General features: G+C 38.9%; 2 protein-coding genes across 8 annotated transcripts in view; both read right to left on the bottom strand.

Moving 5' to 3' along the window:
• The window catches only part of zc2hc1c (zinc finger, C2HC-type containing 1C), an 835,825-nt gene that overhangs the window by 335,000 nt on the left and 481,196 nt on the right, over nucleotides 1-19,629 (bottom strand). The gene's annotated exons all lie outside the window — the stretch shown is intronic.
• Nucleotides 1-19,629, bottom strand: part of fermt2 (FERM domain containing kindlin 2) — a 95,530-nt gene that overhangs the window by 50,917 nt on the left and 24,984 nt on the right. For all 7 annotated transcript variants that reach the window (XR_015512566.1, XR_015512567.1, XR_015512568.1 and 4 more), the window contains 1 exon segment: nucleotides 7,118-7,351. Coding sequence is in view for 4 of the 7 variants with exons in the window: in XM_087289038.1 (XP_087145164.1) it covers nucleotides 7,118-7,351 (234 nt within the window). In the remaining 3 variants the exon portion in view is untranslated.

The raw sequence follows: 19,629 nt of genomic DNA, 5'->3' as shown, positions 1-19,629 counted from the left end.
ATCCATTAAACGGTTGTGATTTCAATTCTAACACCCACGCAATGGTGAAAACTGATTACGTTTTGCAAGCAGGTTATCTGCAGGTTTCCAAGAGTTACATTTTGTTTTAATACCACAAAGATTGGTATTACAAAATAAAAAACCACACACACGTGGCAAATTACCATCCATAACACATTTATTGTATATAGAAGGAGCAAGAAAACTCAAGATAGTCTTTGAACTGACTTAATAATTACTAATAATAATTTACTAATAATAATTACTACTACTACTACAAAAAAAAAAATAATAATAATAATAATAATAATAATAATAATAGGGATGCAGCAGTACTCTGTGGTAGGCCTAACATTAGTATTGTGGGTGGGATGAAGCAGATCTGAGAAATTTCGGGTGTTTTCAGTCAGGATTCCTTATTAATAATAATTGGCCAGATGATTGGCCATACACCAGTCAGGCCGTCGAAAAATCATCCAATGCCAATTTCTGGCTGATCAATTGGTGCATATGTAGTTCTTCATTTGCTAATGTACGAGTTGACACAAGTTGTGGAGCAAAACTCCCCACGAGCGTGTATTTTATTAGGTTCCAACCATTTAATTCCAGGTCAGTTCAATTGCATTTTTAAGACCTTTGAAGTAGGGTTGGGCCGATAGACGATGCCATCTTCCATCACCGACGACAACACGACATCGGCAATCCTCTGCCCCGCCCCCATTGCAAACCCGCTCACGGAAAATACACACTTAGACCCCGTTTACCCGAATATGTCGCAGTGTTAAAATGGCATTTTAGAACAAATATGATCCACTTCCACACCGTGTTTTACCTAGCATTTCAGAACAGCCCTCTGTCCGCTGAAAACGCACATCACGTGACCACAAACACACACAGTCACACACTGTCATGTGCTCCAGAGAGAAGTACACGTCGGACAGTTTATCAAGGATGGATTGCGTCTCACTATAGTTGTTAAACGTGATATTCAGACATCCTAAGTCTCCAAGAAGTTCCGGGAGACTCTATGCATTTGCGTGACTCATAATGCCCGCAAACAAGTGATAATCCCCTGGAAATCACGTCTCCCTCCTGGTCCTCAAATAAGTTGCGCGCCCTTCTCATCCCCGGATCCCTCCTCGCTCTTCAGACACGTCGCGCGCACTGTCAAACAAGAGATGTACCGAAGTTTCGGCCACGGAAAATTTATCTGCCTAAGATATGTTATGCCATTTAATGGACCGTCTAATTTTAGTAGCTTCAGTCATTTTTGGGGTACTCGTTTAAATCTGGAAGCTTTAACAACTTTTATCAAAATATATATCGTTATCGTTCAATATGGAAATTAATTAACGAGATTGCATTTTTGCCACATCGCCAAGCCCCGTGCATCGTGCTGAAGTGTAGTTAACAGAGCGGGTCACATGACTCCACACACGGTAAAGAAAGCAATTAACCTGGAACAATTAGATCAATTACAGATTCTTAATGTCGATTAATTTCCAATTGATCGGCCAGCCCTATTTCAGAGCTAGATTTGAGATTTACATCAAACTAAATGCTGTTCAAATTAGAAGAGAAATTACAGAGAATACGATGTATTGACTCATAAATCTGAATTCTGATGTCATGCAGAATAAATCTAATTATATTTCCTAAACTCTGACTTGGGTAATCTGACTGATACCTCTGATATTGCGGTTTGATCAGTAGAAGTTCAGAATGACCTGTAACTCAAAGATGAGTCAAACTGGTCAGTTGGGTAGGAGAGACAATGATTTTAAAGCTTTCATTTCTGCAGCGGTGGCCATTACATCATACTGAGGAGAAAAATCAGAAAAAAAACGCCACTTTGGCTGTTTGGTTTCAATAAAAGCTGCTTTTAGAATTAAAAGGAAGTTCTGAAAAACCACAGGATGTTTTTACAGTACAACGACCTCTCACAAGTCAGAAGATCAAGCAAAATTGGACTTCTTGATTCAGAACTGCTTTGAAATCATGAGAGCTCCGTGCAACGGTCATTTCTGTTCGGATGTAATTGGAAGTAATTTAAAAGAGGTCGTTTTTAAGCACATCCCATTCTGAGGATGAATAATTTCTGCTTTTCTCTCCGCTTGTATGACCAAGTGATTTAAACTAATGAAGAAGAGACTGGCAGCTGGGGGAGAGAGAGAGAGAGAGATAGAGAAAGTGAGAGAGAGAGGGAGAGAGAGAGAGAGCAGACAGCATATGATATGTGTTGTCTGTCTGCAGCTGCCCCCAGTTGAACTAAACTTCCAACACTACTCAACACACAGACATTGGTTCACTTTAGGGGTTGAATGACCCAGGATTTTTTGAAAGTGAACTCTTATGTTATCAAAGTCAAGTTGACTAGTTGCTGGTGATTTCATCAATAAAACACAAGATACAAACGTTTAGCAACACGCCACAATTTGCGATTTATTTGCGGGAAATATATACACATGCTGTTTGACAGCTCTTAACACTCTGCAAAAACAACGCAACATTACCAATGACTCATTTTAGGGCAAAACAAATGCACTGTCAACAGTGCAAATGCACTGCCCAATGCACTGGGCATTTTTCGCGGTTACTGGCTTATCCTGTTTATCAGACATCTCCTCGATGCATATGGATATTTACCGGGGATGATGTTTACACATGCTATAAAATTTTTTACACACGGCTGCACACTTCGCCATTTCTGCGTGCTTTACATTTAATTCACAAAATATGTCACAGCAGCTGTGCTTCGCAGAGGACAACAGCCAATCACATTACTTTTCCAGGGTAGCATAAACGTGATTGGCTACCATCTACTGTATTTGCAATAAGCGACTTAACAGGCATACTGGCATCAGTTTGACGCTTTTAAGTTCCCTCAAAGTTCAAGTGAATCTTTGACGCTGACATAAGAAAAATTAATCCGGAAGTGACGATTTTTTTCTCTTTGACTCGTTGGATGGAAACGCTGCTTTATTCGCACGTCTTTTAAGCACTATTCCAGTTATGCGCATACATTTCATTTGCATTTTTGGATGGAAAGACAGCTATTTAGCGATCCACCTTCATGTGTAAAACTGACATGTAGTTCAGGTCAAACCACGTGATCTGCACACCGCGACTAGTCAACGTCAATTAAAATGCATCACGGCACGGCGGAACATATAAAGTCGACCAGTCAAATAGTTTGTGCAACCCTTAGTTCACATTTTGCAGCTAAAAGCGCATTGAAAGTGTGAGGGGCGTTGCTTCTGTCACCAATTACAATTTGCTAGGCAGCCATCAACCGTTCCCTCAGAGGATGACAAATTGACCAAACCTTGCTGCAGCTCTGATACAGGTTTTATTAAGGGAGAAAATGAAAAAAACTACAGTGTTTGGGTACGCTGCAGTTGTCTGAGGAAATTATTCATTCATTCATTTTCTTGTCGGCTTAGTCCCTTTATTAATCTGGGGTTGCCACAGTGGAATGAACCGCCAACTTATCCAGCACGTTTTTATGCAGCAGATGCTCTTCCAGCCGCAACCCATCTCTGGGAAACATCCCCAAACACTCATTCACACATACACTACGGACAATTTAACCTACCCAATTCACCTGTACCACATGTTTTTGGACTGTGGGGGAAACCGGACCACCCGGAGGAAACCCACGCGAACGCAGGGAGAACATGCAAACTCCACACAGAAGCGGCAACTGAGCCGAGGATCGAACCAGCGACCTTCTTGCTGTGAGGTAACAGCACTACCTACTGTGCCACTGCTTCGCTGAGGAAATTAATCAACCGTTAATATTGAAATGTATAAATTACGAACAAAGTGTGAAGCCGATTAATTAGTAAGTCAGTCTTTTGTCCAAAGCAGCTTACAGATAAGGAGGCATTCAGCGATTCAACAAGAGGCAATACACACAAGTGCTCTTTATATAAAGGAACTGTTAGCGCTCAGAGATATAAGTGCTAGAGTGAGGAGGGGGGGGAGTGTTTTTTTTTTAGAGAGAGTTTTTTTTTTTTTACAAGTGGTTTGTCAAGCCCACTCACCTGTGTGAGGCACACTTCATGAATGCACAAAGTTTTTATTTAGAGATATGGACTGATTGTAAGGAAGTGTCTGGTGCAAATGTGCAGAGTGTGCCAGAGATATGAAGGAGTGTGCTTTCTACAGGTGGTTTATCAAGCTCACTCACCTGTGTGCGGCTCGCTTAGAGTTGCATGTCTAGTGCTAGTCACTAGTTCAGTGAGTTGAGATCTTTTCAACTAGTTGTGCATGGAAAACCGAGTGCTCCCTATTTATAACGAACATATGAATGCGATGTGAACAGCCCCATACGCGCTTTTATCATATATGAATGCAACTGCGTTATGTAAAATACCAAAAATGTATACATTTCTTATAAAATTAAACAATTCAAACAAAAAATTGCATGAACTAATATATTTTTGCATAGAGACAGAGACACCATCAATTGATATCCATTTGCAAGAAGAGGTCATGTGACTTTCTAGGTCTAAGGTCTATTTCTGCAGGTACCGTCAACCTCAGTGCTCATACGGCCTTGTTTTCTATAAATGGACTCGCCATCAGCCAGCAACATCGATAAGAGCTGTTTATAAAACAGGATTTGGAGCAGTTCAAGGGCACACTGAGTCTAAGAAAGGCTAATAATAACAGCTCAGTGCGTTTATCAAATAAAAATGACCAGTCAAATAGCAAAAATGCGTTCCGTTGGCTTATTGAAGCGTCCAGAATCAAGGTAACCGTACCAAAGCAAGCAATAATACAATAAAGGATTGCATGGTAGTAAATATTACCACATCAGCATGCATTATTTGAGCCAAATGCTGCATTAGCTTCATTTCAAAATGTAATCCCCAAGTCCATTTACCAGGACACAGTCTTATAAAACAAAGCTCATGGTTTTATGATGAAAGATGCAACAAAGCAGCTACAGCGTCTATAAGATCATGCATTAATTTATTCATTCATTAGCAATTTATAGCAAATCGATTGAAAAGAAAAACCAAGGGCGTCGCAGTGGCGCAGTAGGTAGTGCTGTCACCTCACAGCAAGAAGGTCGCTGGTTCAATCCTTGTCTCAATAGCCATTTCTGTGTGGATGTTCTCCCTGCATTCGCGTGGGTTTCCTCCGGGTGCTCCGGTTTCCCCCACAGACATGCGGTACGGGTGAATTGGGTAGGCTAAATTGTCTGTAGTGTATGAGTGTGTGTGTGAATGTGTGTGTGGATGTTTCCCAGAGATGGGTTGCGGCTGGAAGGGCATCCGCTGCGTAAAAATGTGCTGGCTAAATTGGCGGTTCATTCCGCTGTGACGATCCCCAATTAATAAAGGGACTAAGCCGACAAGAAAATGAATTAATGAATGAGAAAAACCAAGTGACCATTAAAACATGTATTAAGATCTTAAGGACTTTTAAAGTCTTGACCAACGTTATAATAGTTTTGGTTTTTGACTTTATTTTGTTTTGACTTTTTCAAATTCAGTTCGCTTTAATTAGTTTTAGAGGCAGGTTTTTATTAGTTTTATTTGTTGAAAATGGTTCATTTTGGTTTAGTTTTCTTTTTCAGTTTTAGTTTTTTTTTTTTTTTTTTTTTTTTTTTGTAAATAAGGATATTTGTTAGGTGCAAGATTCAAAACCATCACAGGGCTCGAAATTAACCTTTTTTCTTGGTACCACCGGTGCTTACTTAAAAAATTTAGGTGCACCAGACTAAGGGTGCTTTCACACCTGTGAATCGATTCAGTTGTTCTGAAACAGAGATTACAATTGTTACATTGTTGCTCTTTGCTCTTGGAGCGGTTGCTTTCACACTGCAAAGTTTCTAATCGGAACAAAGAGCTAAAACAAGTTTACGTGCGAGTAAACTCTCCCTACATTGGTCAGTGTCAGGGTTTATTTTGCAGTGTCCCGCTCAGCTGTCAGGAGAGGTGGTGGTTTGGTGGTGATTGACGGGGTGCGCGTGCGCGACATGTCTGAGGAGAGAAGCGGTGGGGAGGGGTGAGAAGGGTGCGCGACGATGCCTATTTGAGGACTGGGAGGGAGACGCGAGATTACTGGGATTGTGGGCAACCGGAGACTCGCGAAACTTCCTGCCATACTCATAATTTTCTCTTCATATAGCTGTAAGCCTATTACATATCCATAAAACACTGTGATATAATCACGCTCGGATCGTATCGCTTTCTCACAGCAATCGAAGCGCTCCAGGGTTCGTTTCAATCGAGCCGAGACCACCTCATTCAAGCGATCTCAGAGCGATTACTTTGGCGTAGAACAGAGCGCGATTGCCCTGTTCACATATGCCAAACGAACTGCGCTAACTGGGCAAACGAGATACGTTCCGAAACAAAAGTGTAGGTGTGAAAGCACCCTAAATTTAGTCGCACATACCAAAAACTATAAGCACAGTTACTACATGTTTTATATTAACAGATTTATTGCATCTGAAATCAACTCTAATCACAACTAACAAATAAACAAAACTCTGCATGCGCTCACCGGCCCTGCACACACTGCTTGACGTGAGTGAGATGAACTGAATACACAATAATAACTGTGCCGTGCTCACGGTGGTGTCTGATTTTGCACAGATGTTATTGACATATAACTTATTATTTGCATACGTCATCTTAATAGTAATAACGTTTTTTTTTTCATGAGCTGCAATATTAGTTTATTCTCAGTAAATGCATGTTCTTTAGCGATAGTGAACGCAGTGTCAGTCGCACGACATGTTTGTGAAATGTTTATTTCTACAAAATTATAGTGTATTAAATTGTAAAAAATGTCTTTATTTCCTATGGTTGGGACAAAAAAAAGACTACTGGATATTTTAAAAGCACAAGACCTCAGACAGGACAACTGAAAATGCATCAAAACAATTGTATTTCTTATTAAATTTGATGGGCCTTTAAAGTAGCTACTGTATTCTGATTTAGTCCCATCTCTCCATGCAAACCCTACATCTGTGCTCAGCGAATGGGCTCTTATGTACATCAAAATAACACAATTAAGATGACTTATGGTTGTTCACAACCTGCATGAACATTGAGTTAAGCTAATGGAGAGATATTTTAGGAAAGGCAGCACTCACTGAAGGTTTTGCAGATGTCAGACACGGCCTTGAAGACGCGGTCGGAGAAGTTGACTTTCACTCTCATGTGCTTCATGTTGGGCAGCTGCAGACGCAACAGCTTGTGCTGCGGCGTGAACAGCAGCCTGGCGTCCGCCTGAATGCCATATTTATCGAGCGTCCAGTGGGTCTTTAGCAGCCAGGTCTTCTTCTTTTCCCACCAGAGTGCATGATCTGACCAGTCCTTCTTCACATCTGTGTAAAGACAAAGTAAAATGGGACAAGATTAAGAAACACAGTACCTTTCTTTCTAACTATATCATCTATGAAGGCAAAGTCAAAAGTTTTGTTTGGCTTTAAGGCTGGGCGATAATTTGAAAGTGATTTTCATGCACATTTTGTCAGTAAAGCCGGTTCTAGTAAACCTCCAGCAGTGGTTTTCAGATGAAGCAACATTTACAGCACATAAAAGAGTCATAATTCACTGTTAAGGGCAGAAATTTTCATATGCGTTTGTTTTTTTTGTATTCAAATGCAAAAAATTGTCACACACACACACAAATCTTGCACATCAGAGTCCGATGCGTATTAATTAAATCTGTTGTGTAAGAATTCGCAAAACGGTACAAAATGGAGCCAACAAGCTATTGTTAACCTCAGTAACGTTACCTTATAATCCTTAACAAAACGTTTATTTTGAAATCAGTGCCTACTATCCTGGTTTCCAAGGTCTTTTTGTCTTAATGTTACTTTGCTTATCATAAAGGGCTTTTGTGTTGTGAGACTAAGTTGATTAGTTTCTCCGATGCCATTCTGGATTTTGCCTTTCGCTTGTATGCAGGCCCTGAATTGTCAAAGTACCTCTCAAAACACCTTTTCGGATGTGAAAAACGAACCCAATTCAAAACCTTTTAAGACGTACGAAAGTTTCGAAGGCAGCGTGTCAGTACGTTTAACATCACATGAGGTAGAATTTATTTTTTAACAAGCAAAAAATTACAGACGAAACTTTCTGATTCAGTCTGCAATAACCTTTAAGCTACGCAGAATTGAGTGATAATGAAATTGAGATAATCGTTTTGTGATGATGACAGCTGTGGTTATAATGAAGTAGGTGATTGTCTTTAGAAACGTGTGTTGTTGTGCTGGCTAAAAGTCTCTTCACAGTCCAATAGTAATGATTAAAGTAAATGAGCTAAATGTGTTTATATGTATTTTTATATTCTGGGTGAGGCAAAAAAACAAAAAAAGTTTATCTAATTAAAAATTGTCAGGCTGATAATTCCCACAATTCTGATGAGTAGCCCAAACTGTCCGTCAACAAATGTAGATTTGAACATCTGTGCAGCCGTTCATGCAGATCCACCATTTGCGCATGAACACTCGCCACGTTAAAAACTTTTTTATACCCTGAATTGCTATTGGAGTTACTTTTGCACGCACAAGGTAATGTTCTGTTTTAAAAGTATTAGTCACACAGCGCTGATGTAGATTGTGTTGCTCTATGAATGGGTTATATGCACAGAAGTGTTGTTCAGCCACTGAAATCTTCTGGTAAAAGATTGATGTGACTATTTTCTGTTTCATAAGGGACCTTTTACAGCATTGATAATGTAGATTTATATTAGTTTAACAACAAAACGTCAGTAAATAGTGCTACTCCGACTAGCCTGCTTTACCATGACAAATTTTGTGTGCTACACAACTGAAAAGTGCTAGATAAAATACAGTTTTTTACCATAAAGTTTTCTAACTGGCAAATGATCAAGTGGGTTGTCTACTGTCATCTTTAAGGTGTGCATTTGTGGTTCAGAAGTCGTGGCTTTGAACGTCAGGGGTAAGACTGTGCTTCAAAGACAAATTTAAGACTTTATATGACCATTATGAAAGAAATTTTAGACTTACACAAGGCTAAACGCTAGAGATTTTTTTTGTCATTTTGTAATTAAAACAAAAACAAAAATCAATCAAAACAATTGCTATTTTAAGGAGGATAATTAAACCGTACTGGTAAATAGAGTTAATAAATAAAGTATTCTTGAGATGGAATGGTGTTAGTCATTGCGTAGCTTTACATGGGCATTGGAAAATTAAGACCTGTTTAAAATGATTTACGACCTACAACAATATTAAAGTAAATTTAAGACTATTTAAGGCATACAATTTTTGCAATTTAAGACATTTAAAAACTTTTTTAGGACCTCGTGGATACCCGGTTAATTACTTTGTTACATTAGAATTATTGACGATTTTGTGAATGATTTTCATCATCCAATTTTTTTTTTACAAAATTTAAAATGAAGGTGGTGGCAGTGTAATTTAATGTAATGTGTATTTATATTATATATCATGTAGGGCCATTCATCCAAATTGCTTCACAATTATGGGGTGGTGTGAGAGTCTCTCCACACCACCACCAGTGTGCAGCACCCACTTGGATGATGTAAGGCAGCCACAGGACAACAACTCCAGTGCGCTTACCACACACCAGCTATTGGTAAAGTGGACTGACAGTGATAGAGCCAATTCGGTGGATAGGGATGATTGGGAGGTGATGATTGGTACAGGACAATGGAAGGAATTTGTCCAGGACAGCAGGGTTACACCCTTACTCTTTTACGAGAGTTCCACAGAGAGCCAGGACCTTGCTTTAACGTCTCATCCGAAAGACGGTGCTCACTGACAGTATAGAGTCCCCTTCACTTTATTGGGGCATTAGGACCCACTAATAGTATTTGGATGCAGCCTTTATGATGCAAGCTGAGACTGCATCACTCAGCAATGCAATGTCAGACACAATGCACTCAAATGGAGCGAGTGACATAACTGCGAGGGGTAGGGTTAGGGGTGGGGTTAGGTGAGCCTATTAAAAAGCATGGGATGCAGCCCAGATTGCATCCAGACCTCTCTTAAACCCACACAGACCATTTGTTGAGCGCCTCCTGCTGGCTTTGCTAACACCACTTCCAACAGCTAGCTAACTAGTTTTCCCATGTGGTCTACCATCCAGGTACTGGTGGGAAAGTGACAGTCTTGTGGCTTAATACTGGTAACACCGACTATAATAGCAAGCCGATTTACTACTGATCATACAACCGTGCTTTCCTGATAAGATATGCATGACGATCGCAGCTTTGAGATTTCACTTAGCCCTATTATGAAGAATTTATCTGACAAATGCTCTTCTATCTCAGTTACATTCATTTATGCACAAAAATCTAATTAGTTTTATGTGGTATTTTCTTACCAGTTTCAATAAGTAATTTTATGCAATATCCCAAAACTTGGGCTGGAAACCCAGTAACTGATAGACAGTGAGAAAGGGAGGAAGACAGCAGGATGAAAAGTAACCGAGCTAAAAACGGGCCTGTAATTTGGCTGCACATTCAGCAAAGCAATAGAGTTGAAAGCGAGGTCAACTGAAGGGAAACACGGTTAAGTGTCAGACGTGTTTGTGTGTGTGAAGCTGAACTTGCCAGAGTGGAGGCCTGAATGAAAGTGAGAGGGCCAGGCATTCACCAGGAGGCTCCAGCATACGGGCCAAAAATAGGAGCAGTCGGAGGTGAAACACTGAGAAGCGTTTGTATGTGTGAGTAAGGAGATCAGGGTCAAGCCTGTCTCTTTGTTCCAGATTCACATTGTAATCCGAGTCCGATACTCTAAACCTGATTTTCCTCTAACAGCTGCACACAAAACAACACAGGATGTGGGCTGCAGGTTTTTTGTTAGCTACAGAAGAGAAAAATCCAATTCATGCTAATGGAGTGATCTACTAGATACAGCTTCCAGATTTGGCTTTCTCTTCAAGAGCACTCATAGGGATCCTGTTTTCGAAAATTCAGTAGTGTCGTAATAACGCTAGACTTTCTTGTTCTAGGAACACAATACAATATTAGGCATTGAGAACAACTTACTACTATTGTTTTTAATGCAACATTTAGAAAAAGGCAGCAAATTTCAGAGCGATACATTTGAAAGCTGATTATATGCATTTTGTGACAGTGCATACTAGAGCTGCGCAATATATAATTACAGCATCGATATCACAATGTGCGAATCCGCAATAGTCGCATCTGCACTGTAGAGTCAGGAATAGGGCTGCATGGGATTATTGCATTACACATTGCAATGTTAAAAGGAAAAGCTCAAACACACGGCTTCCTTTTGTGACAACATGGGAAAATCAACGAGCCTGAATCAACAAAAAAAGCCAGATTACAACTTGCTAAATTACACTGGGAAAAAGACTAATCTTTGGAGACATGTCCTGTGGAACTAAGATTGAACTGTTTGGTCATAATGACCAGTTTTACATTTGGAGGACAAAGGGGAAAGCTTACAAACCTAGGAACACCATCCCAAACGTGAAGTATGGGGGCGGCAGCATCATGTTGTGGGGCTGTTTTGCTGCAGGAGGGACTGGTCTACTTCACAGCATGGATGGCATTATGAAGAAAGAACAGCATGTAGAAATATCAGCCAGGAAATTAAAACTTGGCCACAAATGGGTCTTCCAAACGGACCATCACCCTAAGCATACTGCCTAATTAGTTAAAATGTGCTTTAAAGACAACAGAGTGAATGTTTTGAAGTGGCCATCACAAAGCCCTGATCTCAATCCTATAGAAAAATTTGTGGGCAGAGTTGAAAAAGCTTGTGCGAGCAAGACAGCCAACAAATCTGACTCAGTTGCGCCAGTTCTGTCAGGACGAATGGGCCAAAATTCCTTCAAACTGTTGTGAGAAGCTTGTGAAAGGAGACCCAAAACATTTGACCAAAGTTATACAGTTTAAAAGCAAAGCTAACAAAAAAAATTAAGGAATTGTGTCAACTTTTGACTGTCTAGAAATCAATAAAAAAGTCCTAACATTAATCCTAACATACCTAAAATAGTAAACATTTAGTATGATTTACCATCAGACATTTTTTAATGGTTATGTTCCTTTTTTTAGAGTGTGTGTAAACTTCTACTGCATAGTCTTCATTTTATAAACAATTCCATAAAATTATTCGTTATTCCTTTGTCAAAGGCACAAACAGTACATTTTCTTATGCCCGAATGCTTTTAAAACACTCATACAGTCAGAAGCCTCAAAAAACACATGCAAAATGATCAGTTATGATCCAGACTCGACATTGCGTACACTTGCAATGTGACGATTGGGAATGATCATGTTGCGATATCAATGCTGAAACGATATATTGTGCAGCCCTAGTTGGGATTATAGTTGACCAGACATTATTACAGGAGTCATTTAAAATTTGAACCTTAAGGCCTGTGCACACGCTTACATACAACACAATACAAAACATCTTGAAACACGCTGACGATTAGCACAAGCTAAAGGTGTTTCGGCATGTACGAGCTATTAGAGCAGAGATGCCAAAGTTGGCCCATGATAACCTTTGATTTGGCCCACCATTCCATTGAAAAAATGTTGGGTAGGGGTTGGGGAACACCTTTAATAGAGACTGTCACTTTTAGTTTAACTTAACCTTTTGTTTTTTGTGTTTTTACAAAGTTACCAAAAAAGCTAACCCAAAATTAAATGTTTCATTTAAATGTTCAGATTTTTAAAAATGTACTTACTATCACTCGATGGATAGAGGACAATGCACAAGATTTTGGTGAGAGCAAATCAATGCAAAAGGATAACTAGTTCAGCATTGAACTCCATTGAGTTCTAAACGGAATAGTTTGTTTTTATTTCAATATGTTAATTATCATTTTTTAAATGCATTGGTTAACATAATTAAAATAAAGTTTTCTATTTGTTTTACATATTATTAAATAAATTAGGAAATTACTCATGGCGACTTTAATGTCATTCAATTTGTAATATTTCAGCCCACAGCCCTCAATCAGGTTTAGTCTTTGGCCCTTTATAAGAAAAAGTTTGCTTTAGAGTGAAGGTTTTTAATTTGTATTTGTTTTGACTGTGTAAGCATTTCATGCAAATTTAAGACATTTGAGCAAAATAAATTCTAAATTTGTAGCTTAAAGTTTAATTGTGCAGTATATAATTATTAACACAATTAAAACAATAGTATTATTTTACATTTGCTTATTAATTTCTGTTCCTGAACACTGTTCAACTCCATAGAAAACCAAAAATTATTGTTTATTTTATTTGTATCTTTGCTCTGTTGTTTTTAACTATGCTTGTAATTGTTTTAATTTTCTATTATACACACACACACACACACACACACACACACACACACACACACACACACACACACACACACACACACACACACACACACACACTCCCTTACAAAGTCATCCCAATTAATCTAAAATGATGATTTCTTTACAAATAGAGCTGTCCAAATCATGTAGTGAAATTGAATTCATATCTCAAATTAAACGTATAATTGCAGCAAATGAGAATATTCATATCACAATTTACACACTACCTGACAAAAGTCTTGTTGGCTATCCAAGTTTTAGGAACAACAAATAATAACTTGACTTCTAGTTGATCATTTGGTGTCAGAATGGCTTATATGAAAGGCAAAGGCCTCTAGATTACTCTTTTTTTATCAAAATAAAATCTGATCATGCCTTGATTATTAATGATTTCATTAGGACAGTAAGGTCTGACTTTGCTTAGACTAAAGTCTCATCACTGAACAGAAATAATGTCCAGTATAGAATATAAAGTCCTGCTGCAGTGGAGACTAGGCTTGGGCGATATTACGGTATTATGGTATACCGCGGGATCTAAAAATAGCAACGGTGTCAGTTTCAATACCGTTATACCGTCATAAAGTATTAAATATCCTTTATTTAATAAAAACGTGTGTGTGGTTGTCATCACGGGACAGTGTGGAGGAGAAAGATAGAGGAAGAGGGAGGGGGAGAGGGTGAGAGGGAGAGGGGGACAGGGAGACGTGACGTGACGAGTCGCGCTTCAAAGTGTCCTGCAGTTTGGCAGTTCAGACTGAACAGAAGGGAGACGTGGTTAATATGAACGAGAGGTCTGCATTAGAGCTGAAGATCTTTGCCCGAACACGGCGAGACCCGAAAAAATCCAAATCCCTGCATTAAAATCCATCCCTGCGAAGGTGAAGCAAATGATGACGAAGTAGTAAAAAAAAGAGAATTTTGACGGCGGTCAAGCCAGTCAGAAAGAGCGGTTATTCCAGCCGCAGGTATTTAGCGGTCGCTCATACACTGCGTATTACGGTAGAGCCCTAAACCGCAAGCTGACAGGTAAAATGACGAGGCCACTCGCTACCCTGAAACTACGGTCATGGAAAATTAAATGGATGTTCCTGACTGGTATAAGATGAATAAACAATCCTACCTAAAACTTGCAAAATCAGCCAGATCAGAACTCTGCATCTCGACCTGTAGCAGTAGCAGTGAAACGGTGTTCAGTGCTGCTGGACGCACATGAGCGCAAGACTGCGCTAAAGCCAGTGGATTTAATAATGTTCCTCCACAAACACACGTAGCCTAATCTTGGTGAGTAAAGGGTTTTAAATTATAAATAAATATTAATTAAACCATATAATCATAATGTAGACAGAGTATACAGACTAATGGTGGCATTATTCTTTTAATATTCAGCTTCAATTTAGTTACTGCCAAAATACCCGTCATCATTTAGAGTTTATTTGATTTGTTAAGCAAGATTTCTTTTCATTGGTGTGTTGGCCAATTTAAAGGCTAAGTGCATGTAGACCTATAGAGTGCTGAGATGTTACGATGTTTCAGAGAACTTATTTTATTTCTTTGTTCCAACTTTCAAGTGGGATATAGTCTACGCTTGTTACGAATAAATGCTGTTAAAACATATAAATGACTCATTCTTGAAAAAATGCATTAGAGCTGTAAGGGCTCGGGCTTTATAAAGCTGTCAATCAAACTGTACGTGTCGGACTCGGGACCTATCGGGTATAATTTTTATGGCCCGATTACAGCTCTCTGCATTCCCGCGGGAGCCGGCCAGATTTCTTACGGTGTGGGAGTAAATTTCTGAATAAATCGCGGGAGAGATGTGTGTGTGTTTGTGTAAGACAGAGAAAGTCTCTCTGTCTGTCTGTCTGTCTGTCTGTCTCTCTCTCTCTCTCTCTCTCTCTCTCTCTCTCTCTCTCCCTAAGGTCGCATAGAATGTATTCAGTTTCTGAATGGTTTAGGCTCAAGCCAACAGTTTGGTGACGCTGTCTGAGCCTTACGTCATAATTTTTTTTATTACGCCGGTAATACCGGATACCGGGGTAAAATATGGAGGCGGTTTGACGGTCTCAAAATTTGGACACCGCCCAAGCCTAGTGGAGACAGAATGAATATTGTGTCTGACTCCATCATGAGCTTGGAGGACTGCATCCATACATCTCTGACATGACTCAAATCACTGATTATTAAAGTCATCTGGAATGCCAAAGAAAGCGATCTAGCAGGACTCCCAGAGCTTATCAAGACTCTTTGTGTTCATCTTCAATGCCTCCTCCTTCATCTTACCCCCAGACATGCTCAATAGTGTTCACTCTGGTGACTGGGCTGGCCGATCCTGGAGCAGCTTGACCTTCTTTGCTTTCAGCTTTGATATGGAGGCTGAAGTATGCGAAGGAGCGCTATCCTGCTGGAGAATTTGCCCTCTCCTGAGGTTTGTAATGTAAAGAGAAGCATCAACGTTTTGATACTTCAGGCTGTTGATGTTGATATCTATATACATCTATAAATAAAATATATCGCAGTAAATGGAAATATTGATATGCAATTTTGTGCAGCCCTAGTCTATAGGGCTGTAAGTACTGTACTGTATGCACACGCACGTCTTCATGCGGTATTCATGGGAAGTGATTAAAGATTGTCTCAAGACTATTTTGTAATTAGCATTACTCTCCTTGCAGATTTCGGTGTGAATAACGACCCATTGGAATGGACTTGAATGGATGTGGGGTGGACCGGTGGAGTCTCTCCATCAGTGATGTCAGGACGCAGGTATGCATGTGAGCAGACAAAGGAAAGTGTTTTCCCCTCAGCAGCCGCTATCCAGTTTCTCTGCCTTGTTTGTGTGTGTGACTGTGAAAGTGGAGCTTCGTTTCCTACTCGGACTCTACATGAAAGAATAGGATTGGACTTGAACGGGATGGTGTTTACACGACTGTATACTGATTGAATGATTAATGCTACTGTTGTTTCTCTTTCATCACCTTGATATTTATTGATTATTTTGTCTGACAGTTGTGTATGTGTTGGGTGGGATATTGACCTGTCAGTTTTTGTTATGGTGTATTTGTTAGTGATTGTTAATTTCAAGGAATGTTGTACGTTTATGTGTTTTGAAGCTTGTTTATACTATGTATTGATTCATTTTGTTATGTTTGTAGGCTTTTCCGGAGAAGGAAAAATAGCTGACTCTAGCATATTTATTTGTTTTTATTAATGCACATCGTCACTGTCAAATAAAGCTAAAATAATGAGATAATAAAACATTAGCTATACAACCCTATAGCTACCCTATAGCCTGACCAACTAAACTTCTCTGACCACATTTCTAGAACTGCTCGATCGTGCAGATTCGCATTCTATAACATCAGAAAGATCCGACCTTTCATATCTGAACATGCAGCTCAACTCCTTGTTCAAGCTCTTGTTCTCTTCAAACTGGATTATTGCACCTCTCTACAAGCCGGGCTTCCAGCTAACTCTATCAAGCCTCTTCAACTGCTCCAGAATGCAGCAGCACGAGTGGTCTTCAATGAACCTAAAAGAGCACATGTCACTCCGCTGCTAGTCCGTTTGCACTGGCTGCCAGTTGCTGCTCGCATCAAATTCAAAGCTCTGATGTTTGCCTACAAAGTGACCTCTGGCCTTGCTCCTTCTTATCTGCTCTCACTTCTGCAGATCTATGTGCCCTCCAGAAACTTGCGTTCTGTGAATGAACGTCGCCTCGTGGTTCCATCCCAAAGAGGGAAGAAATCACTTTCGCGAACGCTCGGGCTCAATCTGCCCAGTTGGTGGAATGAACTCCCTAATTGTATCAGAACAGCAGAGTCACTCGCTACTTTCAAGAAACGACTAAAAACTCAACTATTTAGTCTCCTCTTCCCTTGCTAATCTGCAATTGCCTCTCTGAATATCACACTAACTGTACAAAAAATAAAAAAATAAATAAAAATAAATAAAAATAAAAAAAAAATACTAATACTACTAATACTTCCCTTCTTAGACTTTACAGACCTGAAACTTGCCTAAAGCACTTATTCATTGTTGCTCTTAGTTGTGTAAATTGCTTCCTTGTCCTCATTTGTAAGTCGCTTTGGATAAAAGCGTCTGCTAAATGACTAAATGTAAATGTAAATGTACAATTCTATAATCACGTTGAAGAAATCCTTAAGGCATTGAAATACAGTAATACATCATTTCAGCATCGGCAATAGTCACATTGCAGGACGTGCAATGTTGAGTTGAGATTATAGTTCTCCAGACACTTCAGAACATATGTGATTTGTGGACTAATTGAAAACCTGGACCAAATTTTATATAATGCATGTTTTAAATTAATGAAACTTTCTGTAATTAAATCCTAATCCAATCATGAAAAACTATTTATTATTGGAATGACATAAGACTTCTAAATACATAGCTTGCCACTGTTTTTGTTACGTAGGAGGTGCGATAGATTAAAACACATTAACCGTCATCCTACAACCTGTGGGACCATTTACGGTTACATCTTTTGACCATAATATTTTTCTAGACCAGGGGTGGCCAATCCTGTTCCTGGAGAGCCACCTTCCTGCAGATTTCAGTTGCAACCCATATCAAACACACCTGCCTGTAATTATCACGTGGTGTTCAGGTGCTAATTAATTGGTTCAGGTGTGTTTGATATGGGTAGCAACTGAAATCTGCAGGAAGGTGGCTCTTCAGGAACAGGGTTGGCCACCCCTGATCTAAACCAAGCAATCATGACAAACTATAAATGATTTAAAAACATTAGTTTCCAGACGTCATGACTGATTTTTGATAGATATGAAGGTTTTATTAAATTGCAACAAAGAGTCTTCATAGAGTTGTAAAGCATCACTTTGCTACAGCAATCCACATATAAACATAGATGTTTAAGAGCTAAATTCAAATAGAATACAACCAAACATTCCATATTACTTTTTAATTTGATGTCTACTTTACAAATATTGTCAAAAGTATGAAAAAAACAGAGTGTTATGTTCCTCAAAACAATGGGGGCTTCCTTGGATGGTCACCATTGGAAGCTGTATGTCATTGGTGGTCATGTTTGGTACTGCATCCAAAATAAATTTGACTGAAAGTTCATTTTTTGAGATATTATCATAATTGGTTTAGATATTTAGCTTTGATGTTTAGTCAATTTTAGGCTAAAACAGGTTTTGTAAAATACATTTATTATTGTTTTACTTTTCTATAAACAAAGGCAAATTACTTTTTTCTCACCTTTTTTCATCTACAATCTGCCAATTAAAAAAAAAAACAGATTGAGCCTTAATCTATGCAGTAAAGTGTTGAAGATGTCTATGCTATTTAATGACTATGCTTAAAATGTAGGGGCGACAGTTAAGATGTTAAAATCCATATGGGTTTTTACAATTGATCATTCTTGAATCATGTAAGACTACTCAGAAAACAATAAATCACTATTTAATCTTAATTAAATCTTTACTCTATTGTGTTTATCTATGCTCATGTACTCCCGAACAAACTCATAATTCAATCTGAAAATTATCTATTCTTTTTAATTCATGTCATCAGGTAAAACTGTATTCATTTCACAGTGTGGGGATGTAACAATTCACAGTGAGCCGGTTAAAAAAATCGGTTCAAATATGTGACAATTCAAAACGAACCACGATACATGTTTTGAACAGAAGGGGCGCTGTGTTTACAGGCACAAACTCTCTTTACCTGTACATGAGCAGCGAGCGAGGAGTTTACCTTAATTTTGTCTGAAATAATTTTATTAAAAAAGCATGACAAAATTGTATATCATGAGATAAGTATCGTCAATTGTATCGCATCGTAAGTCTGGTGAATTGTTACACACCTAAGCAAGATCAGTTTTTTTTTTTTTTCCCCAAACAGCCGTTTTTAATTATTCAGCACTAGTTTGTAATTTGCACATCAACACATCTCTATAGTCTTCACTCTGTCCACTTCTTTTTTATAGAATTTAACCTCCACAGCTTTCAAAAAGAGTCCCTTTACATTAGTCCCAATTCAATGAACACTCAAAATAAAAGGTGTTTGCTGTTCGTTGAAACTACTAGTTTAAAATGAGCTGAAACAACAGCTCATCTTGTTTTTTTTCACTTAATTCCTTCATGTTGTCCCAACACAAATCAATCATGAGGAGCCCAACATTTTTTACAGTGAATGTTTCGCTCACTAGCCAACCGTGGCGTTCATCTCCATAACAACAAAACACAGAAAATAAAAACAACAGAGCAATCGTTACTATTATCCACAGCTCGAAAGAACTCCGAAAATAATTAGCCCAAAAAAATAAACAGATTTGCCAAAGCTAATTAATATTATC

The sequence above is a fragment of the Danio rerio genome, chromosome 17 (genome assembly GCF_052040795.2).
Source record: "Danio rerio strain M-AB ecotype USA chromosome 17, GRCz13ab, whole genome shotgun sequence".
Classification (NCBI taxonomy): Eukaryota; Metazoa; Chordata; class Actinopteri; order Cypriniformes; family Danionidae; genus Danio; species Danio rerio.
This window is presented reverse-complemented; position numbering and strand designations above follow the sequence as displayed.